The sequence below is a fragment of the Pelobates fuscus genome, chromosome 1 (genome assembly GCF_036172605.1).
Source record: "Pelobates fuscus isolate aPelFus1 chromosome 1, aPelFus1.pri, whole genome shotgun sequence".
Classification (NCBI taxonomy): domain Eukaryota; kingdom Metazoa; phylum Chordata; class Amphibia; order Anura; family Pelobatidae; genus Pelobates; species Pelobates fuscus.
In genome coordinates, this window is record NC_086317.1 from 90,567,562 (window position 1) to 90,589,977 (window position 22,416).

The following is a 22,416-nucleotide window of genomic DNA, read 5'->3' on the forward strand; positions in this document are numbered from 1 at the left end:
TCCTAATTGGTCTCCCCAGAAGCCGTACCGCCCCCCCTACAATCTGTGATGAATGCTGTTGCCAGGCTGATCTTTCTCTCCTGTCGCTCCTCTCACACCTCACACCTCTGTTGACCCTTACACTCGCTTCCTGTACCCTACAGGTGTCAATTTAAAGGATCACTATAGGGTCAGGAACACAAACATGTATTCCTGACCCTATAGTGTTAACACCACCATCTAGCCCCCCTGGGCCCCTCATAAATATAGTAAAAATCTTACTGTATTCAAGCTTGAAGCTGTAAATCTGCATGCTGTTAGACTCAAAAAAACAAGCAGTCTGCTGACATAATCAGAAGTGGTAGCCTGATCCAATCACAATGCTTCCCCATAGGATTGGTTGAGACAAACAAAGAGGCAGATCAAGGGCAGAGCCAGCATGATTCAAACACAGCCCTGGCCAATCAGCATCTCCTCATAGAGATGAATTGGATCAATTAATCTCTATGAGAAAAGTTCAGTGTCTGCATGCAGAGGGAGGAGATACTGAATCACAGGATGCTGTGCACAGTCCTGCCCTGTGCTCTGCTGACAGCAGATCTGAGTGGATGGAGGCATATTATGCCTCCATCAGCTCCGAAGTCCCTCTGGTTCACTCTGAGTGACTGCAACTGGAGGTGTTCCTAGCTTTCAATGTAAACACTGTATTGTCTCAGAAAATACAGTGTTTACATGAGAAAAGCTGCACGGAGCTATAGTTCTCACCTGAGCAACCTCATTAAGCTGAAGTTTTTCAGGTGACTATAGTGTCCCTTTAAAATACTAACCGTTACCTATAAAGCTCTAACCAACTCTAGCCCCTCTTACATTTCTTCACTGATTCATAGGTATGCCCCCTCTCGGTCTCTCCGCTCTACCTTCTCCTGTCTGCTGCTCGCACCCTTACTGCAAATTCACACCTGCAAGACTTCTCACGGGCTGCTCCTTGCCTGTGGAACAGCCTGCCTACCCTGTCAGACTCTCCCCTAGTCTTTAATCCTTTAAGAAGTCCCTCAAAACCCATCTTTTCAGGATTGCTTATGGCCTCCAAGAGTAAATTCTATATCTCAAACCTTCCTTTTGCTCTCTCTTAATGGGCACACTCCACTCTCAGCTCCAGTTCTGCTACGTTCCCACCATGTCTATTTGTTGTCTCCCTCAAAACTCTTCCTACTGTGTTTTTATACCACACCTCCTCTAGAATGTAAGCTCGTTTGAGCAGGGTTGTCAACTACCTATTGTTCCAGTTACATTTAGTTATTGTCTCATTTGGTAAATTCACCTTTTATTGTAAAGTGCTACGGAATAAGCTGGTGCTATATAAATACCAATAATAATAATTATAATAATAATTGTCACCACTAGAGGACCTCTTCATATACCCAATAGACCCAGTTGTAGATAGAATGGTTGATTGCAGATTTCTAGCTGTTCTCTAGCTCACCTTTGGCTGTAATTGTTCACCAACTGTTACTGTCACCTATATATTTCTCAGCTAGTCCTCACCAAAGAAATTTACAAAAAGACAGAGAAAGGAAACAAATGCATCCAATGTACGTTTATATGTTGAGTGCATCTGGCGATATATTTCGTAGTTGAGCTATTACTGAACTACAAGAATGATCAGAATACTTTGAGGTATAAAGGTCGATCTCCTTTTAAATCAGTTTTGATTCTACTGGTTTATAAGTCTGGAGCAAGAATAGTACTTATTAGAATAATGACTATAAATATTGGTAATTTACACTATTTGTCAATTTGTATCATTGTAGTTGTGGTTCTACAACAGCTGTGGATCTTTTGAACCTTTAAAAGTAACCTTGAAAACCCCAGCTGTAAATGGTACCTTATACCCTGATCAGCCACACCATTAAAATCAGTGACAGGTGACGTGAATAACATTGATTATATGGTTACAAGGGCACCTGTCAAGGGGTGGGATATATTAGGCAGCAAGTGAATGTGTTGGAAATAGAAAAAATGGGCAAGTGAAAATATCTGAGTGACTTTAACAAGGACCAAATAGTGATGGCTAAACAACTGGGTCAGAGTATCTCTAAAACGTAAATTCTAGTGTGATGTCCCTTGTATGCAGTGGTTAGTACCTACCAAAAGTGGTGTAAGGAAGGACAACCAGTGAACTGGAGCCAATAATGCATGTGGGGAGCAAACACTAGCCAGTCTTGTCCGGTTACATAGAAGAGCTACTGTGGTTCAAATTGCTGAAAAATGTAATACTGGTCACAACAGAAAGCTGTCAGAACACACAGTGCATCACAGTTTGATGCGTAAGGACTGCGTAGCTACATACTGGTCAGAGTAGCCATGATGACCCCTGTCAACTGCTGAAAGTGCCTTTAACAGGAGCGTCAGAACTGGACCATATAGCAACTGGACCGGCGGATGGCAGCAGGATGCACTATAGGAAGAAGGCAGACTGGCAGAGGCAGTGTTATGCTCTGGGCAATGTTTTGCTGGGACTTAGGGTCCTGGATTCATGTGAATGTTACTTTGACATGTACCACCTACCTAGAGATTGTCGCAGACCATGTACATTCCCGTCATGGCAGTGGCCTCTTTCAGAAGCATGAAAATTTCAGGAATGGTTTGAGAAACAAATCAAAGTGTTGTCTTGGCCTCCAATTTCCCCAGATCTCAATCCGATTGAGCATCCGTGGGATGTGCTGGAACAACATATCCGATCCATGGAGGCTTCACCTCGTAACTTGCAGGATTTAAAGGTTCTGCTGCTAATGCCTTGGTCAATGCCTAGACGCATAACAGCTGTTTGAGCATCACTAAGGGAACCTACACAATATTAGGTAGGTGGTCTTAATGTTGTAGCTGATAAGTGTATAGCTGCACTGCAGCTGGAATATATTCCAGCATGGAAGAAACATGAATCACAAGAAATAAATAAAAGAGCCATTATCAAGATTCAAATAGTGAATGCTGTGTTAAAAAAATGATAACAAAACAAGTCTTTGAAAATGACACTTACCATCTGCATCTGGCCATGCCAAGAACAATGCTCTGTCTGGAAAGTGCTCAAGCAATTCAGGGCCCCCAGTCTAGATGAAAGAAACGGTTTGTTTAGAAATAGAGTATACATCAATGTAACAAGACCAACAATGAACATAAATGCTTGCTGTCTACCATAGTTGTGCTACATCTGCATGTCATGGTTAATCATTCCTGTTTAAAGGGCCATTATAGGCACCCAGACCACTTCATCTCATTGAAGTGGTCTGTGTGCAGTGTCTCAATCCCCTTACTCCTCCAATGTAGAACAGTGCAGTTTTAGAGAAACTTCAGTGTTTACATTGCAGGGTTAAGACTGCCTCTAGTGCCAAATTAACTATGTCCCTTGACCAATGATATGGAAAAATTGGTTGACAAACCGATTTCGTGGACTGGTAGAATCCACTCGGTCAAAATGAACATCCTACCACGTATTCTCGTTTTATTGCAGACCCTACTACTCCCAATTACTAAGTCTAATTTAGCACCCCTGCAACAGGCGATAGGGGCATTTATATGGAAGAATAAGAGACATAGGGTATCTCGAAACGTCCTATATCGAACTAAAACGACAGGGGGCCTTGGATTGCCAAACCTATATTACTACTACTTAGCAGCCCAATTAGCAGAAGTGGTGTTATGGCATTCACCCCCAGATGAAAGAAGATGGGTTGACCTGGAATCGTTTATGATGGGAGCAGACCTCCCACAATTCCATATCTGGGTCCCTAAAGACCAAAGACCTTTCTTACACACGACATGTCCAGCTATTTTGATCTCTCTCCGGGTCTGGGACAACAATGCCCCAAAGCTTGGGTTGGTTTCATCCCTCTCCCCTATGATACCTATCTTGCAAAATAGGGCATTCCCCCCCGGGTATGAAGGCACATGATTTTAGAGGAATAGAATACGCTGGACTTCAGCTTTACGAAGGTGGAAGCCTTATAACCTTTGACAAATTAAAATCTAGAAATACATTGAAACCAGCTGATTTTTTCCGCTACCTCAAACTTAAAGATTTTGCACAACAACAGATAGTTAGAGAAACCGCACTTTACCAATTGACGTTTTATGAGAAAATTTGTCTCCAAGAGACTGTACCACGGGGCATGATCACCCTATGATACTCTCACCTTGGTTCTAACACCAAGGAATGGGGCCAGTTGCACTACACAGATCAATGGGAAGCGGACTTGGGGGAGACATTGGAGGGTATTGAGTGGCAGGAAATATAGGAAGCTAACAAAAATACCTCAATATGCGTTACTCTACAGGAGTCGTCTTACAAGACTATACTCCACTGGTACACTACACCCATCAAACTCTTTCACATTCACAAGACCCCGGATGATCTTTGCTGGAGGGGCTGTGGCCAAAGGGATACCTATATTCACATGTGGTGGGAGTGCCCTGAAGCCCAGGGTTTTTGGAGCAGTGTGGGAGAACTCTTATTCAAGGAATTCCAAAGACGAATTAAGCTTTACCCTGGGTGTTCCTGCTATCCAGATCATTGGACGACTGGCCCAAACCTGAAAAGAAACTCCTACATAAATTGACTTTAGCCGCCAGACGAGCGATGCCACAGTTCTGGCTAGAACCTGACCTACCTTCGATTGAGACAGTAACGCAGAAAATAAAAGATACGTTTTTAATGGGCAAATTGACTGCACAAGTCAGAGGAACGCGTACCGCCTTTGATAAGATTTGGCACCCGTGGCTCACCACAGACATGGAGGGTTACGGGGGTGGAGTCAGGTAGGGGACAACACATACAATATATATATCCTAAACTCCTGTCCAAGCGAGGGGCCGGTGCCCTTTCCCTCCCCTCCACCCATTTCCTCAAAAAAACTAAATATATATATATATATATTCTACCGAATATATACGAGTGTATACATCTGTCTCATAGCTCCTCCCGGCAGCTCGCACTACCCTCCATCACATAACTCAATGTGTATCTGCTGGACCAACACACCTCCCCCCCCCCCCCCCCCATTTATTTACCTCTGTATCTTCCTCTACCTACATTCCTTTTTAAATGTTTCCTATTCTCTTCCTGCTTTAGAAAAATAAAAAACCCTCTGATGGCTGGGTTGATTTACACACGCACGGATGTGCACCACACGCGCATTTACACCTTTTATTGCCTTTTCAACAGCTGGTATTTCCTTATTGCTATCACTTACGATCTTAAATATTTGGTGTTTCTTACAGGACAAGTTTGCAATGTACATTCCCTGTGCGTAATGTTATGTACCATACCTTGCTGTCATTGCAAAAATAAAGAATTGAAAAAAAATAGACTGCCTCTAGTGGTTGCTACTAGAGGCGCTTCCTGCACAGAGGGACATTAGCGCTGAAATTAGGTAAGTGAAAAAAGTTATTTTTTAAACCTTTATATAACCAGGAGGGTACAAGGTGAGGGGTTTCTATTCAGCTTTGTATTCCAAAAACTATATTGTTTCTATAACTCTACAACAAGGGTGATAAAACTATAAAGCTCATGATTCTTTCCTAGCTTTAAGGCTGGAGTTGTAATTCTGCAACAGCTGGAGATTAGTGCCATTCCTATAGGATTTGATTCTGCTAGTCAGGGGAACGCATACAGTCCTGGAAGAATGCAAAGATGTAGCATAGCTTGCATTGACACAAACAGGATTATTTATTAAAGGGTCTTACCATGATTTCTGTATAGCGCATCTCAGATGGGAAAATACTGTTCTGGTCGAAAGATACCACATCTAGGCCTAGCCTTTGTAGTAAATACTCCCAGTAACCTGTACCCTGAATAAAAAGAAGTAGAGATCAGAAAACCGGAGAATCTCCAACCACTCCCAAATAGTTTCATAAAATTCTGGTGATAAAGATGGAAAACAGTGTAAGAGGAAATGTAGATATGATAACGGTTCGAACAATGATGCAATAGTTGTTCATTACGTTTTACTTTTTACATATATCCCTTATAGGACATTTTATGGTTAGGAATACAAACCTGTATTCAAAGCCTTATTACAGGTTTGTTGTAGCCCCTCCCCCCATCCCCAGTATAAACCTAAAAAATATCTAGTTTCAGCACCAAGACTCCCTCCGACACTCCACACCCTGCAACATAAACTGGCTCTTGAGACGATGGGCAATACAATGCTACTCGTAGGGAAGCATTGCAAACTGATGCAACGGTATCATATGGTGGTATTGGCTTGAGTTGGACATAGAAAAGCATTTTATGAGTAGGCCGTGGTAGCGAGTTAGATTTACAGGCCAGTATAAGTTGTTGGGTACAAACATGTACTTACACATAATCAGAAGGGAACACACATTCAACACACACACTCATACATATATTTTACCAATATTTAACTTTTCGCTTTTATGCCCCTTCCTACTCTTTCTTCTTATCTCATATAAATGACATATGCACTTTACTTAAATAAATATCTGCCTTTTCCTTTTTTTATCGTTTAATATGCTTTGCATTGTGCTTTACGGTTTAAATGTAATGACATATACTGTACATCTTCTAAAAGCTTGTATGGAGAGCTTGTAGTTGTTTAACATGACATTCTGTTCACACCAAGCTGTGGCAGGACTTAATGTTGGTGGGGTAGCAGCAGCCAGTACATTTCTGCATTTATCATCGAAACGCGTTGGTAAAGTGATTCACTTATTATTCTTTACCAAAAATGTTAAAGCTCACGATGCCGGTAATTAACAGTCGTAGACTTTGCAGGATGGAAAAAGACCGTTTTACCAAACATTGGCTTGTAGTAAACACTTACTGACAACATTGGAAACAAGCCCCTAACTGCATGTGAGGGAAAGATTTTGTGTAATTTTCTTTATTTGCACTGTAACTATCAAAAAACAACACTGCGGAAATAACCCTGGTGTGGTAAATATCACTTGAGCAAAATAACACGTTATGACAACACTATAATGTGCATTTCTAATATGAGTTTGGTTGATGCTCTGAAATAGTTAAAATTTGTGAATGTATTTGTGCAGTTATTACATTTAACATTTGATTAGTAAATTGCTAAACACATAAAAAGTAGTAATTATTTGTTGGCATCAAGTTTTAAAATATTTTTCCAATTTGCTTGTAATTTTGTGTGTGTGTGTGTGTATGTGTGTATGTGTGTGTGTGTGCAAATTTCATCAGAGGTATTCAATAAACCAGAGACATAGGTACAGAGGGACAAATGCAATATATCTATGTATTAAGGCAATTTTGCCTGGATTTGTGGGAGGTGCTGGTTTTCCACTCCTAGCCTACTTAAGGCACTCCCCTTACCTTGCTCCTTACCGTTCGAGGTCAGCATTGAATGAGGATCCACTTCCGGGTTCTCTCAGACGCCATCTTGGTTGTGGCGAAACCAGCTTCGCCACTGTGAACTGGAGAGGCCTGGCTGCTGGCCTCCTGCCCGCTGACTATGGCCCCTGGACGTGTTGCACTTTAGAAACTATATTTGGGCATGTAATAATTTGTATTGCTGCTGCTGGCCCTTTAAAAGCAGCGATGGACATATTGGAACTTTTGGGACTACTGTACCTTTAAGACTGTGGAGCGTAGTACAGTAATCCTGCCTTTAATACTTTCATGTCATGTATGTATTTTTGTATGCAGTTAACCTGGGTTATATATATATATGCAGCCTTCATCTGATTGTTCGGTAGAATCACTCCATTCATTGTATTGAGGAAACTACCGAACAACCAGACCACCCAGGATTAAGTGTGCCTCCAATTACCGTTTGCAACAATGTTGCAAACGGGTAATTGGCAATCATGTAATGTGTTCTGTGTCCTCTGGGTGGCCGCCATTCAGGAAACAACCACGTGGCGGCGGCCATCTTAAACTACCGAATAGCGGTGTTTTGCCGTCGAGTGTCTGGAACTAAAATCGGACACTTGACTAGGCAAACACCGCTGAGACCTCCATACTTCCAGAAATTCGTATGGAAACTACCGAATGACCCGCCGTTCGGTAGAAAGAACCCCACAAACAAGGGAATTCATTCAAACCCTCTCCAGGCTCTATAACCCCGGCAATTCGCCTGTTTTCATTCCCTTGTTTGTGACCGACCGCAGGGCCAAAATGCATGGAACTGTTTTCGGATACTTTACCCATGCGGTCGGTCAAATCTTTGGAACTTCATATCTCCCGAACCATTCATCCGAATGACCTGATTCTTGGATATGTTGTCCCCCTGAATAAGGGCTATCAGGGGATACCTGTTTTGGAGGTGTAGCATATGTATTTGGGGTACATCCAGGAATTGGGGAAAAAGGTGTACGGTATAATTATGTTAAGTGCTAATCTAAGGGGAGGAAATGTGTGGGAGGTACATCCATGTGATTGGTTAAATTCATCCTCCCCCTGGGAGTGTCCTGTATGTACTTGGTTGTAATAAAAGCCAGACTGGGTGTCCCAGTCCACAGTTCTTGCTTAACCCTCAAAGCGATGTGTCGTCTTGGTCTTTGGGGGAATGGGATGGTATGCTGACTGCCAAGAGTGTAAGCCGATGTCTGCTTTTCTTGTTCAGCTGTTCCAGTGTTCGTGTGGTTCCAGTCGGGAGAATGGTGTTTGCAGTAGCTGCCTGTGCATCTGGAAAGGGGATTATCGCCTAAACTGGGTTTTATCCTCGTGTGTGTGAAACGGTCCGTTACATTGGTGGCAAGCGGCGGGATCGTTCCTACAACCAGAGGGACAGCTACAGACAACACCATTTTTGGATTACAAATTGAGGGCAACGCTAGTATCCGTACAGCGACCCTATCTACAAAGGAACTCAGAAAATGGAGGAGAAGTTTCAAGTTAGATTGGACGATTACGTCCCGGAGTCTGGAGCAGTCTCAGAGGAGAACATGTTGATGTACAGACAGTCTGTCAGAGGCGGGTTGTGGGACGAAGCCCTAGAACAAGTACCGTATTCACGAGGGGAGCGGCGCCGCAGCAGAAGGCAGCAAATCCTGGCTAGAATGGCAGAGCGGATGCCCCTCCTGAGAAACCAGACCACAGGAAAGTGGGTGACTAGACTCGAGATTCTAGTATACGCAGAACTGACGCTCGACAACGCGTACCAGGCGCTACAGTGGTACGCGGCTCAGTGTGTCCCCAGGATGGCAGAGTATGAGTTCCCAGAAGGCGGAGAGTACACTGGCCCCGGTCTATTTTGGGATAATAGTGGTGACGAGGACTTTGGGGAAGATACCGACTATCGTTTTTGGGACCTGTACGGCATCCGAGAGAACATGCTGGGTCTCTTTGGCGCTATTGACCTCGAGGCAGACCTACGATATTTGGTTACCCAGGAATGGAACCTGGAGGGGGATTACCTGCGACTCATCAATGAGGCCTGGGAAGAGACAACCGGCCCTCCCGCCCAACAGCAACCAGCAGTACCCGAGGTAGCAGAGTTCCTAGACTGGTCCTGTGAGCAACCCCAGGGAGATGAAGGTGTCGTCCTTCCTCCCCAGCGGCAGGCTGAGTTACAGGGGGCAGAGGTTGTTGTTCCTGCCCCCCAGCAGCAAAGTGAGATGCCAAAAAGGCAGTGTGAAGTGAAGGGAGAGGAGAGCAGCGTCCTCCCTCCCCAGCGGCAATGTGTGCCCCAGGGAGCTGATGGTGTCGTCCATCCTCCCCAGCAGCCGTGTGTGTCCAAAGGAGCCGAAGGTGCAGTCCTTCCTCCCCAGCGGCAGGCTGAGTTACAGGGGGCAGAGGTTGTTGTTCCTGCCCCCCAGCAGCAAAGTGAGATGCCAAGAAGGCAGTGTGAAGTGAAGGGAGAGGAGAGCAGCGTCCTCCCTCCCCAGCGGCAATGTGTGCCCCAGGGAGCTGATGGTGTCGTCCATCCTCCCCAGCAGCCGTGTGTGTCCAAGGGAGCCGAAGGTGCAGTCCTTCCTCCCCAGCGGCAGGCTGAGTTACAGGGGGCAGAGGTTGTTGTTCCTGCCCCCCAGCAGCAAAGTGAGATGCCAAGACGGCAGTGTGAAGCGAAGGGAGAGGAGAGCAGCGTCCTCCCTCCCCAGCGGCAGTGTGTGCCCCAGGGAGCTGATGGTGTCGTCCATCCTCCCCAGCGGCAGTGTGTCCTGCAGGGAGCAGAGACAGTCAGTCTCGCACCCCAGCAGCCGGACAAGAGAATGAAAGGGGAGACAGCTGGTCCCCCTTTCCACCAGCAGAGAGAGTGGCAGGGAGAGGAGCCTGCTAACCCCCCTCCCCAGCGGCAGTTTACCGTCCAGAGAGAGGAGCTTGTTACACCCTCTCTCCAGCGGCAGCCTAACTCACCAAGGGGAGATGTTAAGCCCCACAACTGTGCAGATGGGACCGTAGTCTCTGCACTTACAGCACAAGGGATAGGGACGGTCGGTCCTGTTCCCCAGCCTCAGTGTGATGGATCCAAAGGGGAGACAGTCGGTCTCCCCCTCCGGCAGTCGAGCGGTGCACCTAAAGGGGAGACAGCCAGTCTCCAGCAACCAGGCGCCCACCAGACTACTCCCGTGGTAGTGCTGGCAACAGGACAGAGTACCGCTGGTCTCTGCCCCCTCAGCAACCCACCAAGGCAACCTACCCGTCTCCCACCCAGCAGTGGTGAAACACCAGAACTTGGACAAAATCCTTTCTCACCCAGATGTAGTAACCGGTTAGTGTGGGTGGGCTGCTCTGTTATTTCTGTTTCGTGGGTGGGTTGCTGGACTAACCAGGGCACTGACCGGCAGAAAGTCAGGTACCCTGTTAGTCTAATTGGCAAAGGGGAGAAATGTGGCGAAACCAGCTTCGCCACTGTGAACTGGAGAGGCCTGGCTGCTGGCCTCCTGCCCGCTGACTATGGCCCCTGGACGTGTTGCACTTTAGAAACTATATTTGGGCATGTAATAATTTGTATTGCTGCTGCTGGCCCTTTAAAAGCAGCGATGGACATATTGGAACTTTTGGGACTACTGTACCTTTAAGACTGTGGAGCGTAGTACAGTAATCCTGCCTTTAATACTTTCATGTCATGTATGTATTTTTGTATGCAGTTAACCTGGGTTATATATATATATATGCAGCCTTCATCTGATTGTTCGGTAGAATCACTCCATTCATTGTATTGAGGAAACTACCGAACAACCAGACCACCCAGGATTAAGTGTGCCTCCAATTACCGTTTGCAACAATGTTGCAAACGGGTAATTGGCAATCATGTAATGTGTTCTGTGTCCTCTGGGTGGCCGCCATTCAGGAAACAACCACGTGGCGGCGGCCATCTTAAACTACCGAATAGCGGTGTTTTGCCGTCGAGTGTCTGGAACTAAAATCGGACACTTGACTAGGCAAACACCGCTGAGACCTCCATACTTCCAGAAATTCGTATGGAAACTACCGAATGACCCGCCGTTCGGTAGAAAGAACCCCACAAACAAGGGAATTCATTCAAACCCTCTCCAGGCTCTATAACCCCGGCAATTCGCCTGTTTTCATTCCCTTGTTTGTGACCGACCGCAGGGCCAAAATGCATGGAACTGTTTTCGGATACTTTACCCATGCGGTCGGTCAAATCTTTGGAACTTCATATCTCCCGAACCATTCATCCGAATGACCTGATTCTTGGATATGTTGTCCCCCTGAATAAGGGCTATCAGGGGATACCTGTTTTGGAGGTGTAGCATATGTATTTGGGGTACATCCAGGAATTGGGGAAAAAGGTGTACGGTATAATTATGTTAAGTGCTAATCTAAGGGGAGGAAATGTGTGGGAGGTACATCCATGTGATTGGTTAAATTCATCCTCCCCCTGGGAGTGTCCTGTATGTACTTGGTTGTAATAAAAGCCAGACTGGGTGTCCCAGTCCACAGTTCTTGCTTAACCCTCAAAGCGATGTGTCGTCTCGGTCTTTGGGGGAATGGGATGGTATGCTGACTGCCAAGAGTGTAAGCCGATGTCTGCTTTTCTTGTTCAGCTGTTCCAGTGTTCGTGTGGTTCCAGTCGGGAGAATGGTGTTTGCAGTAGCTGCCTGTGCATCTGGAAAGGGGATTATCGCCTAAACTGGGTTTTATCCTCGTGTGTGTGAAACGGTCCGTTACATTGGTTTTCTTACCCACGAGTTTCTCCGTGGCAAGCTGTGTCCAGGAATCCTGTTGCAGGCCTTTTCCATCCGTCCAGCTTCTTACCCCGGTCTTCATTGTAGATCGCGTCCCAGGGACTCCTAAACCGTAAGTCAGACCTACCTGTCACGCCAGGATCGGTTCCCACGGCGCACGGTACAGCACGGGTCCTAGCATTACGTTTTTTTCTCTCTGCTATGTCGCAATTACACAAGCCGTTTAGCGGCTTCATTTTGTGCGGTTGTTCGGCCAAATCAGGCGTATTAAGTGAAGTGATCATTTCGCACAAATTATTCCCTTGCTACACTGAACAATTATCATTTCGGTTGTGTTTTCTGTTCGGCACTTTATTCATGTTATATTTAAGCACGCTTGCTGTTCGCATAAAAAGGCATACGTTTAAACTATTCGTCCTAGCTTCTGGTTCCCTTCATATTGGGTTTGGTTATTCTGCTATGTATTTCACATAGATCTCTTTCGTGAGTTACATTTCATGTATATACATTCGGTTAAATAGTTGCTTGTTTTAATAGACAGACTATTTTCATTTCTATTTAAAGGTATCACTTATGCCATCAAAGTGCAGGAAACCAGCTAACATTTCTGTATGGATCATTTTGACTCCCACGCTTCCAGGAGTTTTCCATAAGTTATCCATTTCAATTAAAATTGACTCAGCCTACGTTACAGGCCTCATTTCTTTGTGGTTAACTATGACACATACATAAGGATATAGTTTCCTTTTTCATACATGCTTGGGTTGAATCACACGTACTGATCCAACCAGAGGCGGCTCTCTAATTAGGCGGTTTAGGCGGCCGCCTAAGGCCTCGCGCTGGCGGGGGCCTCGCGGCCGCCTAAACCGCCTGTGGGCAGAGTGTGTCAGGTCCTCGGTCAGTGACCGAGGACCTGACACCAGGAGGGGGCCCGGCTGCTTGCCCGGTATGCCGCCGGGTGCGAGGCCCCTCCTGGCTGCCCGGCCAGCCACCGCAGACACTGGTCTGCAGCTCCGCAGTGAGCAGAGCTGCAGACCATGTGTCTCGCGAGAACCGGCCAATCAGAGCGTTGCCGCGGGTTACCACGGCAACGCTCTGATTCACTCGCGAGATTACATGGTCTGCAGCTCAGCGGAGCTGCAGACCGGAAGCAGTGGCCACCGGACCACCAGGGAGCCCACTGGACCACCAGGGAAATTAAGGTAGGTTCAGCCTCACCCTGCCCCCAGCCTCACTACCCCCCACCACCCTCAGCCCCACTACCCCCCCACCACCCTCAGCCCCACTACCCCCCCACCACCCTCAGCCCCACACCACCCTCAGCATCACCACCCCCAATCACCCTCAGCCTCACTACCCCCCACACCACCCTCAGCATCACCACCACCCTCAGCCTCACCACCCCCCACCCTTAGCCTCATCCCACCACCACCCTCAACATCACCCCCACCACCCTCTGCCTCACCACCACCCTCAGCCTCACCGCCCCCCCACCCTCAACATCACCCCCACCCCCTCAGCCTCACCACCCCACCACCCTCAGCATCACCCCCACCACTCTCAGCACCACCCCCAGCATCACCCCCACCACCCTCAGCATCAACCTCAACATCACCCCCACCACCCTCAGCCTCACCACCCTCCTCAGCCTCACCCCCACCACCCTCATCCTCACCACCACCCCCACCACACCACCCCACCACCCTCAGCCTCACCACCACCCCCAGCATCACCCTCAACATCACCCCCCCACCACCCTTAACATCACCCCCACCACCCTCAGCCTCACTCTCACCACCACCCCACCACCCTCAGCCTCACCACCCTCAGCCTCACCATACCCCACCACCCTCAGCCTCACCACCCTCAGCCTCAATACCCCCCACCACCCTCAGCCTCACTACCCCCCACCACCCTCACTACCCCCCACCACCCTCAGCCTCACTACCCCCCACACCACCCTCAGCATCACCACCCCCCACACCACCCTCAGCCTCACCACCCCCACACCACCCTCAGCATCACCACCCCCACCCTTAGCCTCACCCCACCACCACCCTCAACATCACCCCCACCACCCTCAACATCACCCCCACCACCCTCAACATCACCCCCACCACCCTCAACATCACCCCCACCACCCTCAACATCACCCCCACCACCCTCAACATCACCCCCACCACCCTCTGCCTCACCACCACCCTCAGCCTCACCGCCCCCCCACCCTCAACATCACCCCCACCCCCTCAGCCTCACCACCCCACCACCCTCAGCATCACCCCCACCACTCTCAGCACCACCCCCAGCATCACCCCCACCACCCTCAGCACCACCCCCAGCATCACCCCCACCACCCTCAGCCTCACCACCACCCCCAGCATCACCCCCACCACCCTCAGCCTCACCACCCTCATCCTCACCACCACCCTCAGCCTCACCACCCCACCACCCTCAGCCTCACCACCCCACCACCCTCAGCCTCACCACCCCACCACCCTCAGCCTCACCACCCCACCACCCTCTGCCTCACCATCCCCCACCACCCTCAGCCTCACCACCCCCACCATCTACCCCCCCTCACCATCTACCCCCCTCGCCATCTAACTCCCCCTCACCATCTACCCCCCCCTCACCATCTACCCCCCCCTCACCATCTACCCCCCCCTCACCATCTACCCCCCCTCACCATCTACCCCCCCCTCACCATCTACCCCCCCCTCACCATCTACCCCCCCCTCACCATCTACCCCCCCTCACCATCTACCCCCCCTCACCATCTACCCCCCCTCACCATCAACTCCCCCTCACCATCAACTCCCCCTCACCATCTACCCCCCCTCACCATCAACTCCCCCTCCTTCTCACATTACCCCCCCCTTCTCACATTACCATCACCCCTCTCACATTACCATCACCCCTCTCACATCACCCCCCACACCATCACCTCCCTGTTACCCTCACCCGCCTCTCCTTCTCACCATCACCCCCCCATACACACAACACACTTCAAGCAGCTACCCCATACACATAGGGTCTCAGACAAAAACATACATTCACACACAAGGATACTCTGTCAGACACTCTCAGGCACATACACTGACACTTTTTTGTTAGTGGGGCCTCATGTTTGAGTTTCGCCTAAGGCCTCATAAAGTCTAGAGCCGCCTCTGGATCCAACCAATCATACGTTTTTTACTGCACAGTAATATGCATATGTATAACTTACATCAATTTTATGTTTCCCTTACACACTGTTATTATAACACTTATACTGTTTATACATAGGCCACGGCCTCCCTCACCCTTCCTCTTATAGATGTTTTATTAAAGCCACGGCATCACTTTTCCTGGGCAACACATTTTATATTCCCTTGGTATATTACAACATTTCATTTTACAAGTCATACGCCAGCAAGCCTTAAAACATCGCTGGCACAGGCTACAAAGTCTGTTTCTTTTCAACATTCCACACTCATCATACTACTCTCTTTTTTACCCGTTTTAGGCTGTCAAGCTTAAATATATTTGCACCACACGGTTTTTCCTGTGAGATTTGTCATACTACCAGGTACGTACACCTGCTCATATGGTATTCTACCATACATTTCATTTGTCTTCCCCCCTAGGTTAGAGTACTGGCAATAGGGTCATAGGCTTCCCAATAGGTATTTACTCCTTCTTGGCAGTCGCCATCAGTTAGTGGTCCCGCGAGGCCAACACCCCGCCTCAACATTTCAGAGGCAAACACCCATCGGACCACATGGTAGCTAGCCGCCTCGCATGTTGCATAGAGAGGGCCTCACCTGTCACTCCCTTCCCCTGTTTTTCTGTGTTACAGTCACCGAGAGGCCTAAAACTCCTGCCACTACGATGAGTGGCCCAAATCCCCTCGCGCCAACGCATAGATAGAGCCTCTCAAGCCGCTTGGCAATTAATAGGGCCTCATCTGTCACCAAACAAGTATAATGTTTCGCCATCCGGCTTAGCTAGCCTGCCAGTACAATTTGGTGGTTTTCATACACTAATAAATTGTTTTGTTTGTAGTATGTCTCAGGAAGGGGTAGAGGATTTCTCCCTGCCTAGCACCCCGGCTAGAGCTGTCATTCCCACACAAGGAGGAGAGCTAGCTAGTCCAGCATCGATCAGATCCTGGACGATCCCTCGTATAACCACGGAATTGAGGAGACGGCAAATCCCCTACCCTGCTACAGCAAGGAAAGCAGAACTTTTCAAACTGCTACGTACATCAACTAACAACATGGATGCCAGGGAAGGACCTAGCCAGTCCAACCCAGGAGACATACATTCCATGTTGTCTTCACTCATGGCGTCCATGAGCAAGGTCAACTCCAGGCTGGAGAAACTTGAGTCGGTCACCACGGCCCTTACTCTAGCAGGGCCACCCGCTGCTGCTTCACAAGCACCAGCCGACTTACCATTAGTTGCTCCAGCCATCACCCTGGATGACCAGGAAGTTAGTCCTGCTCATATGATCCCTGAGCACATGAATAAAGAGATATCCTGGAAGGTAAAGACGTCAACCTGGCTTCCCTGTTGATTGCCTCCCAGGATATTGTGGAAAATAAGACTTATGCTTACGATGATGTGTCTGTTATTGTCAAATCTAGGGATGCCTGCTTAAACAGAAAACTGACTATCCCTGAGTTTGTACTGGCCTTTGGTATTTACCGGGATGTCATCTGTGCGGTCTATCCCAACAGAAGAGAGGAGTTTGATCTTTACATGCACAAGCTGGTAGACCTGGGCAACAAATATGGTGGTTCAGCCTTTTATGACTACCATAGGTATTTTTCTGCAAAAGTGTCTGGAGCCTTCTCCCAGTACGGAACACGATCCAACTGGGGAAGGATTGATACTGTCATTTTTTGCAGACACTTTGCAGGTCTAAGAACACCGGCTTGTGCATACTGCTCCTCTACAGCCCATACGACAAATTTCTGTCCCAACACGGCGGACGAACATGCCTCCACGCAAGAAGCTAGTTCCTCTGGTGTTGTCAAGAGACAAACTGGGACGCCCAATCAAGTTTCTGGGCAAGTCCCAGATATGTAATAACTTCAATGTTGGGTCTTGTAATTATAGTGGATGTAGATTATTGCATATCTGTTTAAAATGTTTTAGGGCACATGCAAAAACCATGTGTCAAAATAAAATGTATTCCAAGCCTTACCTAACGTCCATTAATATGCCGGTATTCACTGCATTTATGTCTCAGCACCCGTCTAGACACCTAGAAGACTTTCTTATCTCTGGTTTAACAGAAGGCTTCCACACAGGTATCCTACACATATCATCCGGGACTCTGGAATGCCCTAACCTACAATCTGCACAACACAACCCCACAGCGGTTGACACCCTCATAGCCCAAGAAGTGGCTGAGGGTTTCGTACTGGGGCCTTTCAAAACTCCTCCATTTATAGAATGGCGCACTAACCCCATTGGTATTGTCACAGGGAAATCTTCCCTTAAACAGAGACTCATCATTGATTTGTCGGCACCACACTCATCGGCCAACCACAGTCTTAACTCCCTCATACCCTCCGAGGAATTCTCCCTGCAATACACCACCATAGATCACACCATTACCGCTATCATACAAGCAGGGGTTGGAGCCTGGCTTAGTAAGACCGACATTACTAACGCCTTTAAATTACTGCCAACCCACCCCACACTGTGGCACCTGCATGGCATCAAGTGGTCCGGGAACTACTATTTGTTTTCCCGTTTAACTTTTGGGTCCAAAAGTAGCCCAGCTATTTTCGACACATTTGCTGAAGCATTGTGCTGGTTACTATTGAACATAGCCAGATGCCCTACGGTATTACATTACCTGGACGATTTCCTACTAATCGGGGAGAATACTTCCCCTCCAAGTAGTCTCAAAGCTACCACCAAGCTATTTGAGCAACTAGGTGTACCTATCTCCCCTAAGGAAACGGAGGGGCCAGACACGACTATCACTTTCCTGGGTATTCAATTAGACTCAGCCACAATGCAAGCAAGCCTACCACACAACAAGATAGAGAACATTCTTATTTACAACAACAGATACCTTCAGCTCGGTACTTGCAACCGCAAAGAGCTACAGTCCCTGCTGGGATCACTAAATTTTGCTATGCGCATCATACCTCAAGGCCGCTCCTTTATATCACAACTATTGCATCTTTTTCCACTTTTCCTACATGACACACACAGGTTGTCCTTAGATACCAAAGCTACGGCAGATCTAAACATGTGGAAGAGATTTTTAACCACGTGGGATGGTAAAAGTATGTTCCTCCCTCAATTGATTGACTCATCTCCTACCATTTGGTCAGATGCGGCATCTACCACAGGTTTTGCAGCAATTTTTGGGAACTAATGGCTTTGGGGCAGCTGGCCTTCAGCAGTTCAGGATTTGGAATGTTTTTCCACTACCTCAGCTCTTTTTGAGATCTATCTAATCGTGGCGGCTGCCGTAGCATGGGGTCATTTATGGGCTAATATGCCAGTTCGTTGTTACTCAGACAACCAGGCAACCTGTCACATCATCAACAAAGGTCGTTCCAAATCCCTTACGATCATGAGATTTCTGAGAAAACTCACTTGGTTGGCAGCTTGTCATAATTTATTTCTATGTTGTTTCCATGTTCCAGGTATATGTAACACAGCTGCTGACAATTTGTCTCGCTTTAAATTTCAGGCTTTTCATCAAGCACTCCCGTCAGCTGCGCCCACAGCCACCACCACTCCAACATTTCAACAACTCATACTGGACTAGAAACCATCATGCAGCATAGCAGGGCATTGTCCCAATTAGCACTATCAAAAAATACACACAAAACATACAACAGGGCTTTTACACTATTCAAAAGATTCCTTCTGGAACATAACATCATGCAACCATTTGTTATTACATCTTTTTTGGGTTTTGCTTCTTTTTGCCACCTTAACCCCTTAAGGACACATTACATGTGAGACATGTCATGATTCCCTTTTATTCCAGAAGCTTGGTCCTTAAGGGGTTAAACTTAAAATGTCATATAAAACCATCAAACTCTATCTCACAGGCATTCAACACCATATGCTAATCTTACACCCAAACAACACTAGTTTCATGGCCTCTCACCAGATTAAGACCATACTCAGAGGCATTCAGAAATCTGAACCCACACGTACATCACAGAGGCTACCCATAGATAACCATATCTTCCAAGCATTGTCTAACCTGCTTGATTTAAAACCGTTTGACACCAATACAAATTCTATCATAAAAACAGCAATATACATAGCTTTCTATGGATTTCTAAGACCTAGAGAGTTCATTACAACCACCACAACCCCATCTACTCCTATCCTCCTCTATTCCCACTTAACAAAACACATGGATCATTACATCCTGACTTTACATCACTCCAAAACCAGTCAGCACATACCAGTAAACATTCCGTACTATCCCACACACAACAGATGGTGTCCCGTCAGGGTTCTTGATGCATACATACAGCATCATAACTTACTACCCTCACAACCATTACTACAGTTACAAGGTTCAGTACTCACCACTACAACCTTCATGACCTACGTAAGGTCCTTGCTCACTCAACTGGGCCTCAACACAACTAACTACTCAGGGCACTCCTTTCGTATAAGAGCAGCGTCCACAGCCTCCAGTGTTAACATTCCAAGTCATGTTATAAAAACACTGGGGCGCTGGAAGTCATCCGCTTATTCACAATATATACCAAACCCAGTACAAGAATTAAGGGATGCTTTCAAAAACATGTCTGGTTGATAAATGTATCTGTATTGGTTGTCTGTAATAAATTTTGATTACTTAATTTTTGCCCTCTTCTTTCTCAGGCCTACCTCATCGTCGGTTCCGGCATACCACAACCGACTTGCTCTTTTTACTATCCTACACTTAATTGTGGTATTTCACACTGTACTATCATAAGCACCTAACACAAGTATTAAGGCAATTTTGCCTGGATTTGTGGGAGGTGCTGGTTTTCCACTCCTAGCCTACTTAAGGCACTCCCTTTACCTTGCTCCTTACCGTTCGAGGTCAGCGTTGAATGACCCTCCCACCACACCACATTTTAACCTTTATTTCCTTTCCTGGGTAGGCCCTCTTCTTTCTCAGGCCTACCTCATCGTCCGTTCCGGCACACCACAACCGACTTGCTCTTTTTACTATCCTACACTTAACTGTGGTATTTCACACTGTACTATCATAAGCACGTAACACAAATATATATATATATAGAGAGTAATCTTGGCACTCACCCTATTTAGTAACAAACTAAACTTGCCTGGGTGCAAACCTCAGCGTTAATATATAAAGCAAAACATAGATGAAAGGTGCACTCACAGGTCTTGATTCAAAGGTTTGTTTATTTACTGGTGCAAATTATATGTGCAGAAAAAAATGAAAGTGCAGAAAAGACCCTATAGGGGTCGAAACGTCAATCAAGGATTTTTTTCTGCACATGTAATTTACACCAGTAAATAAACAAACCTTTGACCTGTGAGTGCACCTTTCATCTATTTTTTGCTTTATACATATATATATATATATATATATATATATATATATATATATATACATACATACACACACACATTTGTAAAACAGGAAAAAAGGGGGCACAAAAAAACTTCACATAATATCATAAATGTAATTTATAACTTTATCACAGAAATAAAAATGTGATTTGTATGTAGTGTGTGTGTTTGAATGTAGTGGTGTGTTTGTACTAATGGCATTTGAATGCAGGGCCGCATTTATGTGTTTGAATGCACACACACACACACACATACATACACACACACACAAACGGACACACACAGACACACACACATAAGTAACAATTAACATAGCTTTAGCCATAGTATTTATATTCCCCCTCTTCTCCTCTGTGTGTGTATGATCCTGTCTCTCAGAAAGCTGGGAGGAAGTGACCTAAACTCTTAGTAAGCTGTAGGGGGAATAAACACTGTGACAGGGGCCTGACCAGATGCACTTTTAAAGGGCTACCAGGCCCCTAATCTAAGAGCCCTCCAGAGTCCCACAATGACTTGATGAGCCTCCACTACTGTCCTCATTACCACACCACCCTCACCAAATTGCACACACTTTTATAGTTGCCAACATACACATATATAAACACATATTTTTACACATATACATATGCACATTGAACACACAGTTAAACATATACACACACACACTTTTACACAATCATACATTTATGTGGCTGGCTGCTCCTGGCAGCCTTTAATAGTATATTAGTATAATAGTATAAATTGTAGAATACAATGTAAAATCTTAATGTTACATTTTAACTCACTACAATTCAAAAGCCTAGGTTCACCATACCCCTACCAAGTCCCAAATATCATCCCTTCAAATATTGAATTATTACTCCACTGTTCCAAACTCTGTAGCAGAATTGCTAATTTAATGAGTCTTCTTGCAAAATAGATAGATCCCCAGATGTTGTAGAACCATCTTAAGACTGAAAATAGATGATGGGAGTGGTAGTTCAACATGTGTGGCTCCTGACCATTTCTAACCTAAAACTACCCCCACTCCCTGATCTCTGCAGATTCACACTCACAGCTCCAGCAGAGACCATAGGCAGACGCAGACTGCACAGCAGCTCCAACACCTGTGGACTGGGGACAGAGAAGGAGAACAAGATCTGCAGTCTCTGGCAGCTGGAGTCCTCCTCCAGGCTCCTGAGCATGTGGAGCAGCTCTTTTCTGCGAGGGGCAGGTAGCTCTGGGTCACAGAACCTGTGCACATCTGCAGGCAGCTGCTGCAACTTCCACACGTAGATCTGGTAATACAGGTTCTCCCCTTGGTGTTTCCTCTGCTCCAGGGTGTCCCACTGAAGTCCAGATGGTGCTAATGCGGCCATTTTGCTTGTGGGCACCCCACAGTTCTCCTATGAAGTCTTATATCCAGGGCATTCAAACCCCCATTGCATTTTCACCAACACCTGGAGGAAGTGAGACAAGGAAGTGAAGCAGGATCAGTTCCAGCAGAAGAGTTGTATACTGCTTCCACCTGCTGGTTGACTGTAAAACTGCATGTCACTAAACACTGTATTAGATTTAAATTTAGAGTAGCCAAATGTGCTCGCCAAACTGGGGATGTCAGACAGTGGCCACACCGCACGAGCCTCTACACAGACATGGGACCCGGACACCATAATACCATTTACTCCGCGATCAACGGAACCAACAAACAGAGTCACTTGACTGGACACCGCGCAAGAGATCCTACCAAGA

At 46.7% G+C, this 22,416-nt stretch overlaps 1 protein-coding gene across 2 annotated transcripts in view; it reads right to left on the bottom strand.

Annotated features, from left to right (window-relative positions):
* Nucleotides 1-22,116, bottom strand: part of LOC134587923 (uncharacterized) — a 35,278-nt gene extending 13,162 nt beyond the window's left edge. For both annotated transcript variants that reach the window (XM_063444237.1, XM_063444238.1), the window contains exons 1-3: nt 21,741-22,116; nt 5,722-5,826; nt 3,020-3,089 (exon numbers count right to left, since the gene is read on the bottom strand). In XM_063444237.1, the coding sequence (XP_063300307.1) occupies nt 3,020-3,089; nt 5,722-5,826; nt 21,741-22,043 (478 nt within the window). In that variant the 5' untranslated portion in view covers nt 22,044-22,116. The remainder of the gene's footprint in view (nt 1-3,019; nt 3,090-5,721; nt 5,827-21,740) is intronic.
* Between the last annotated feature and the right edge of the window lie 300 nt (nt 22,117-22,416).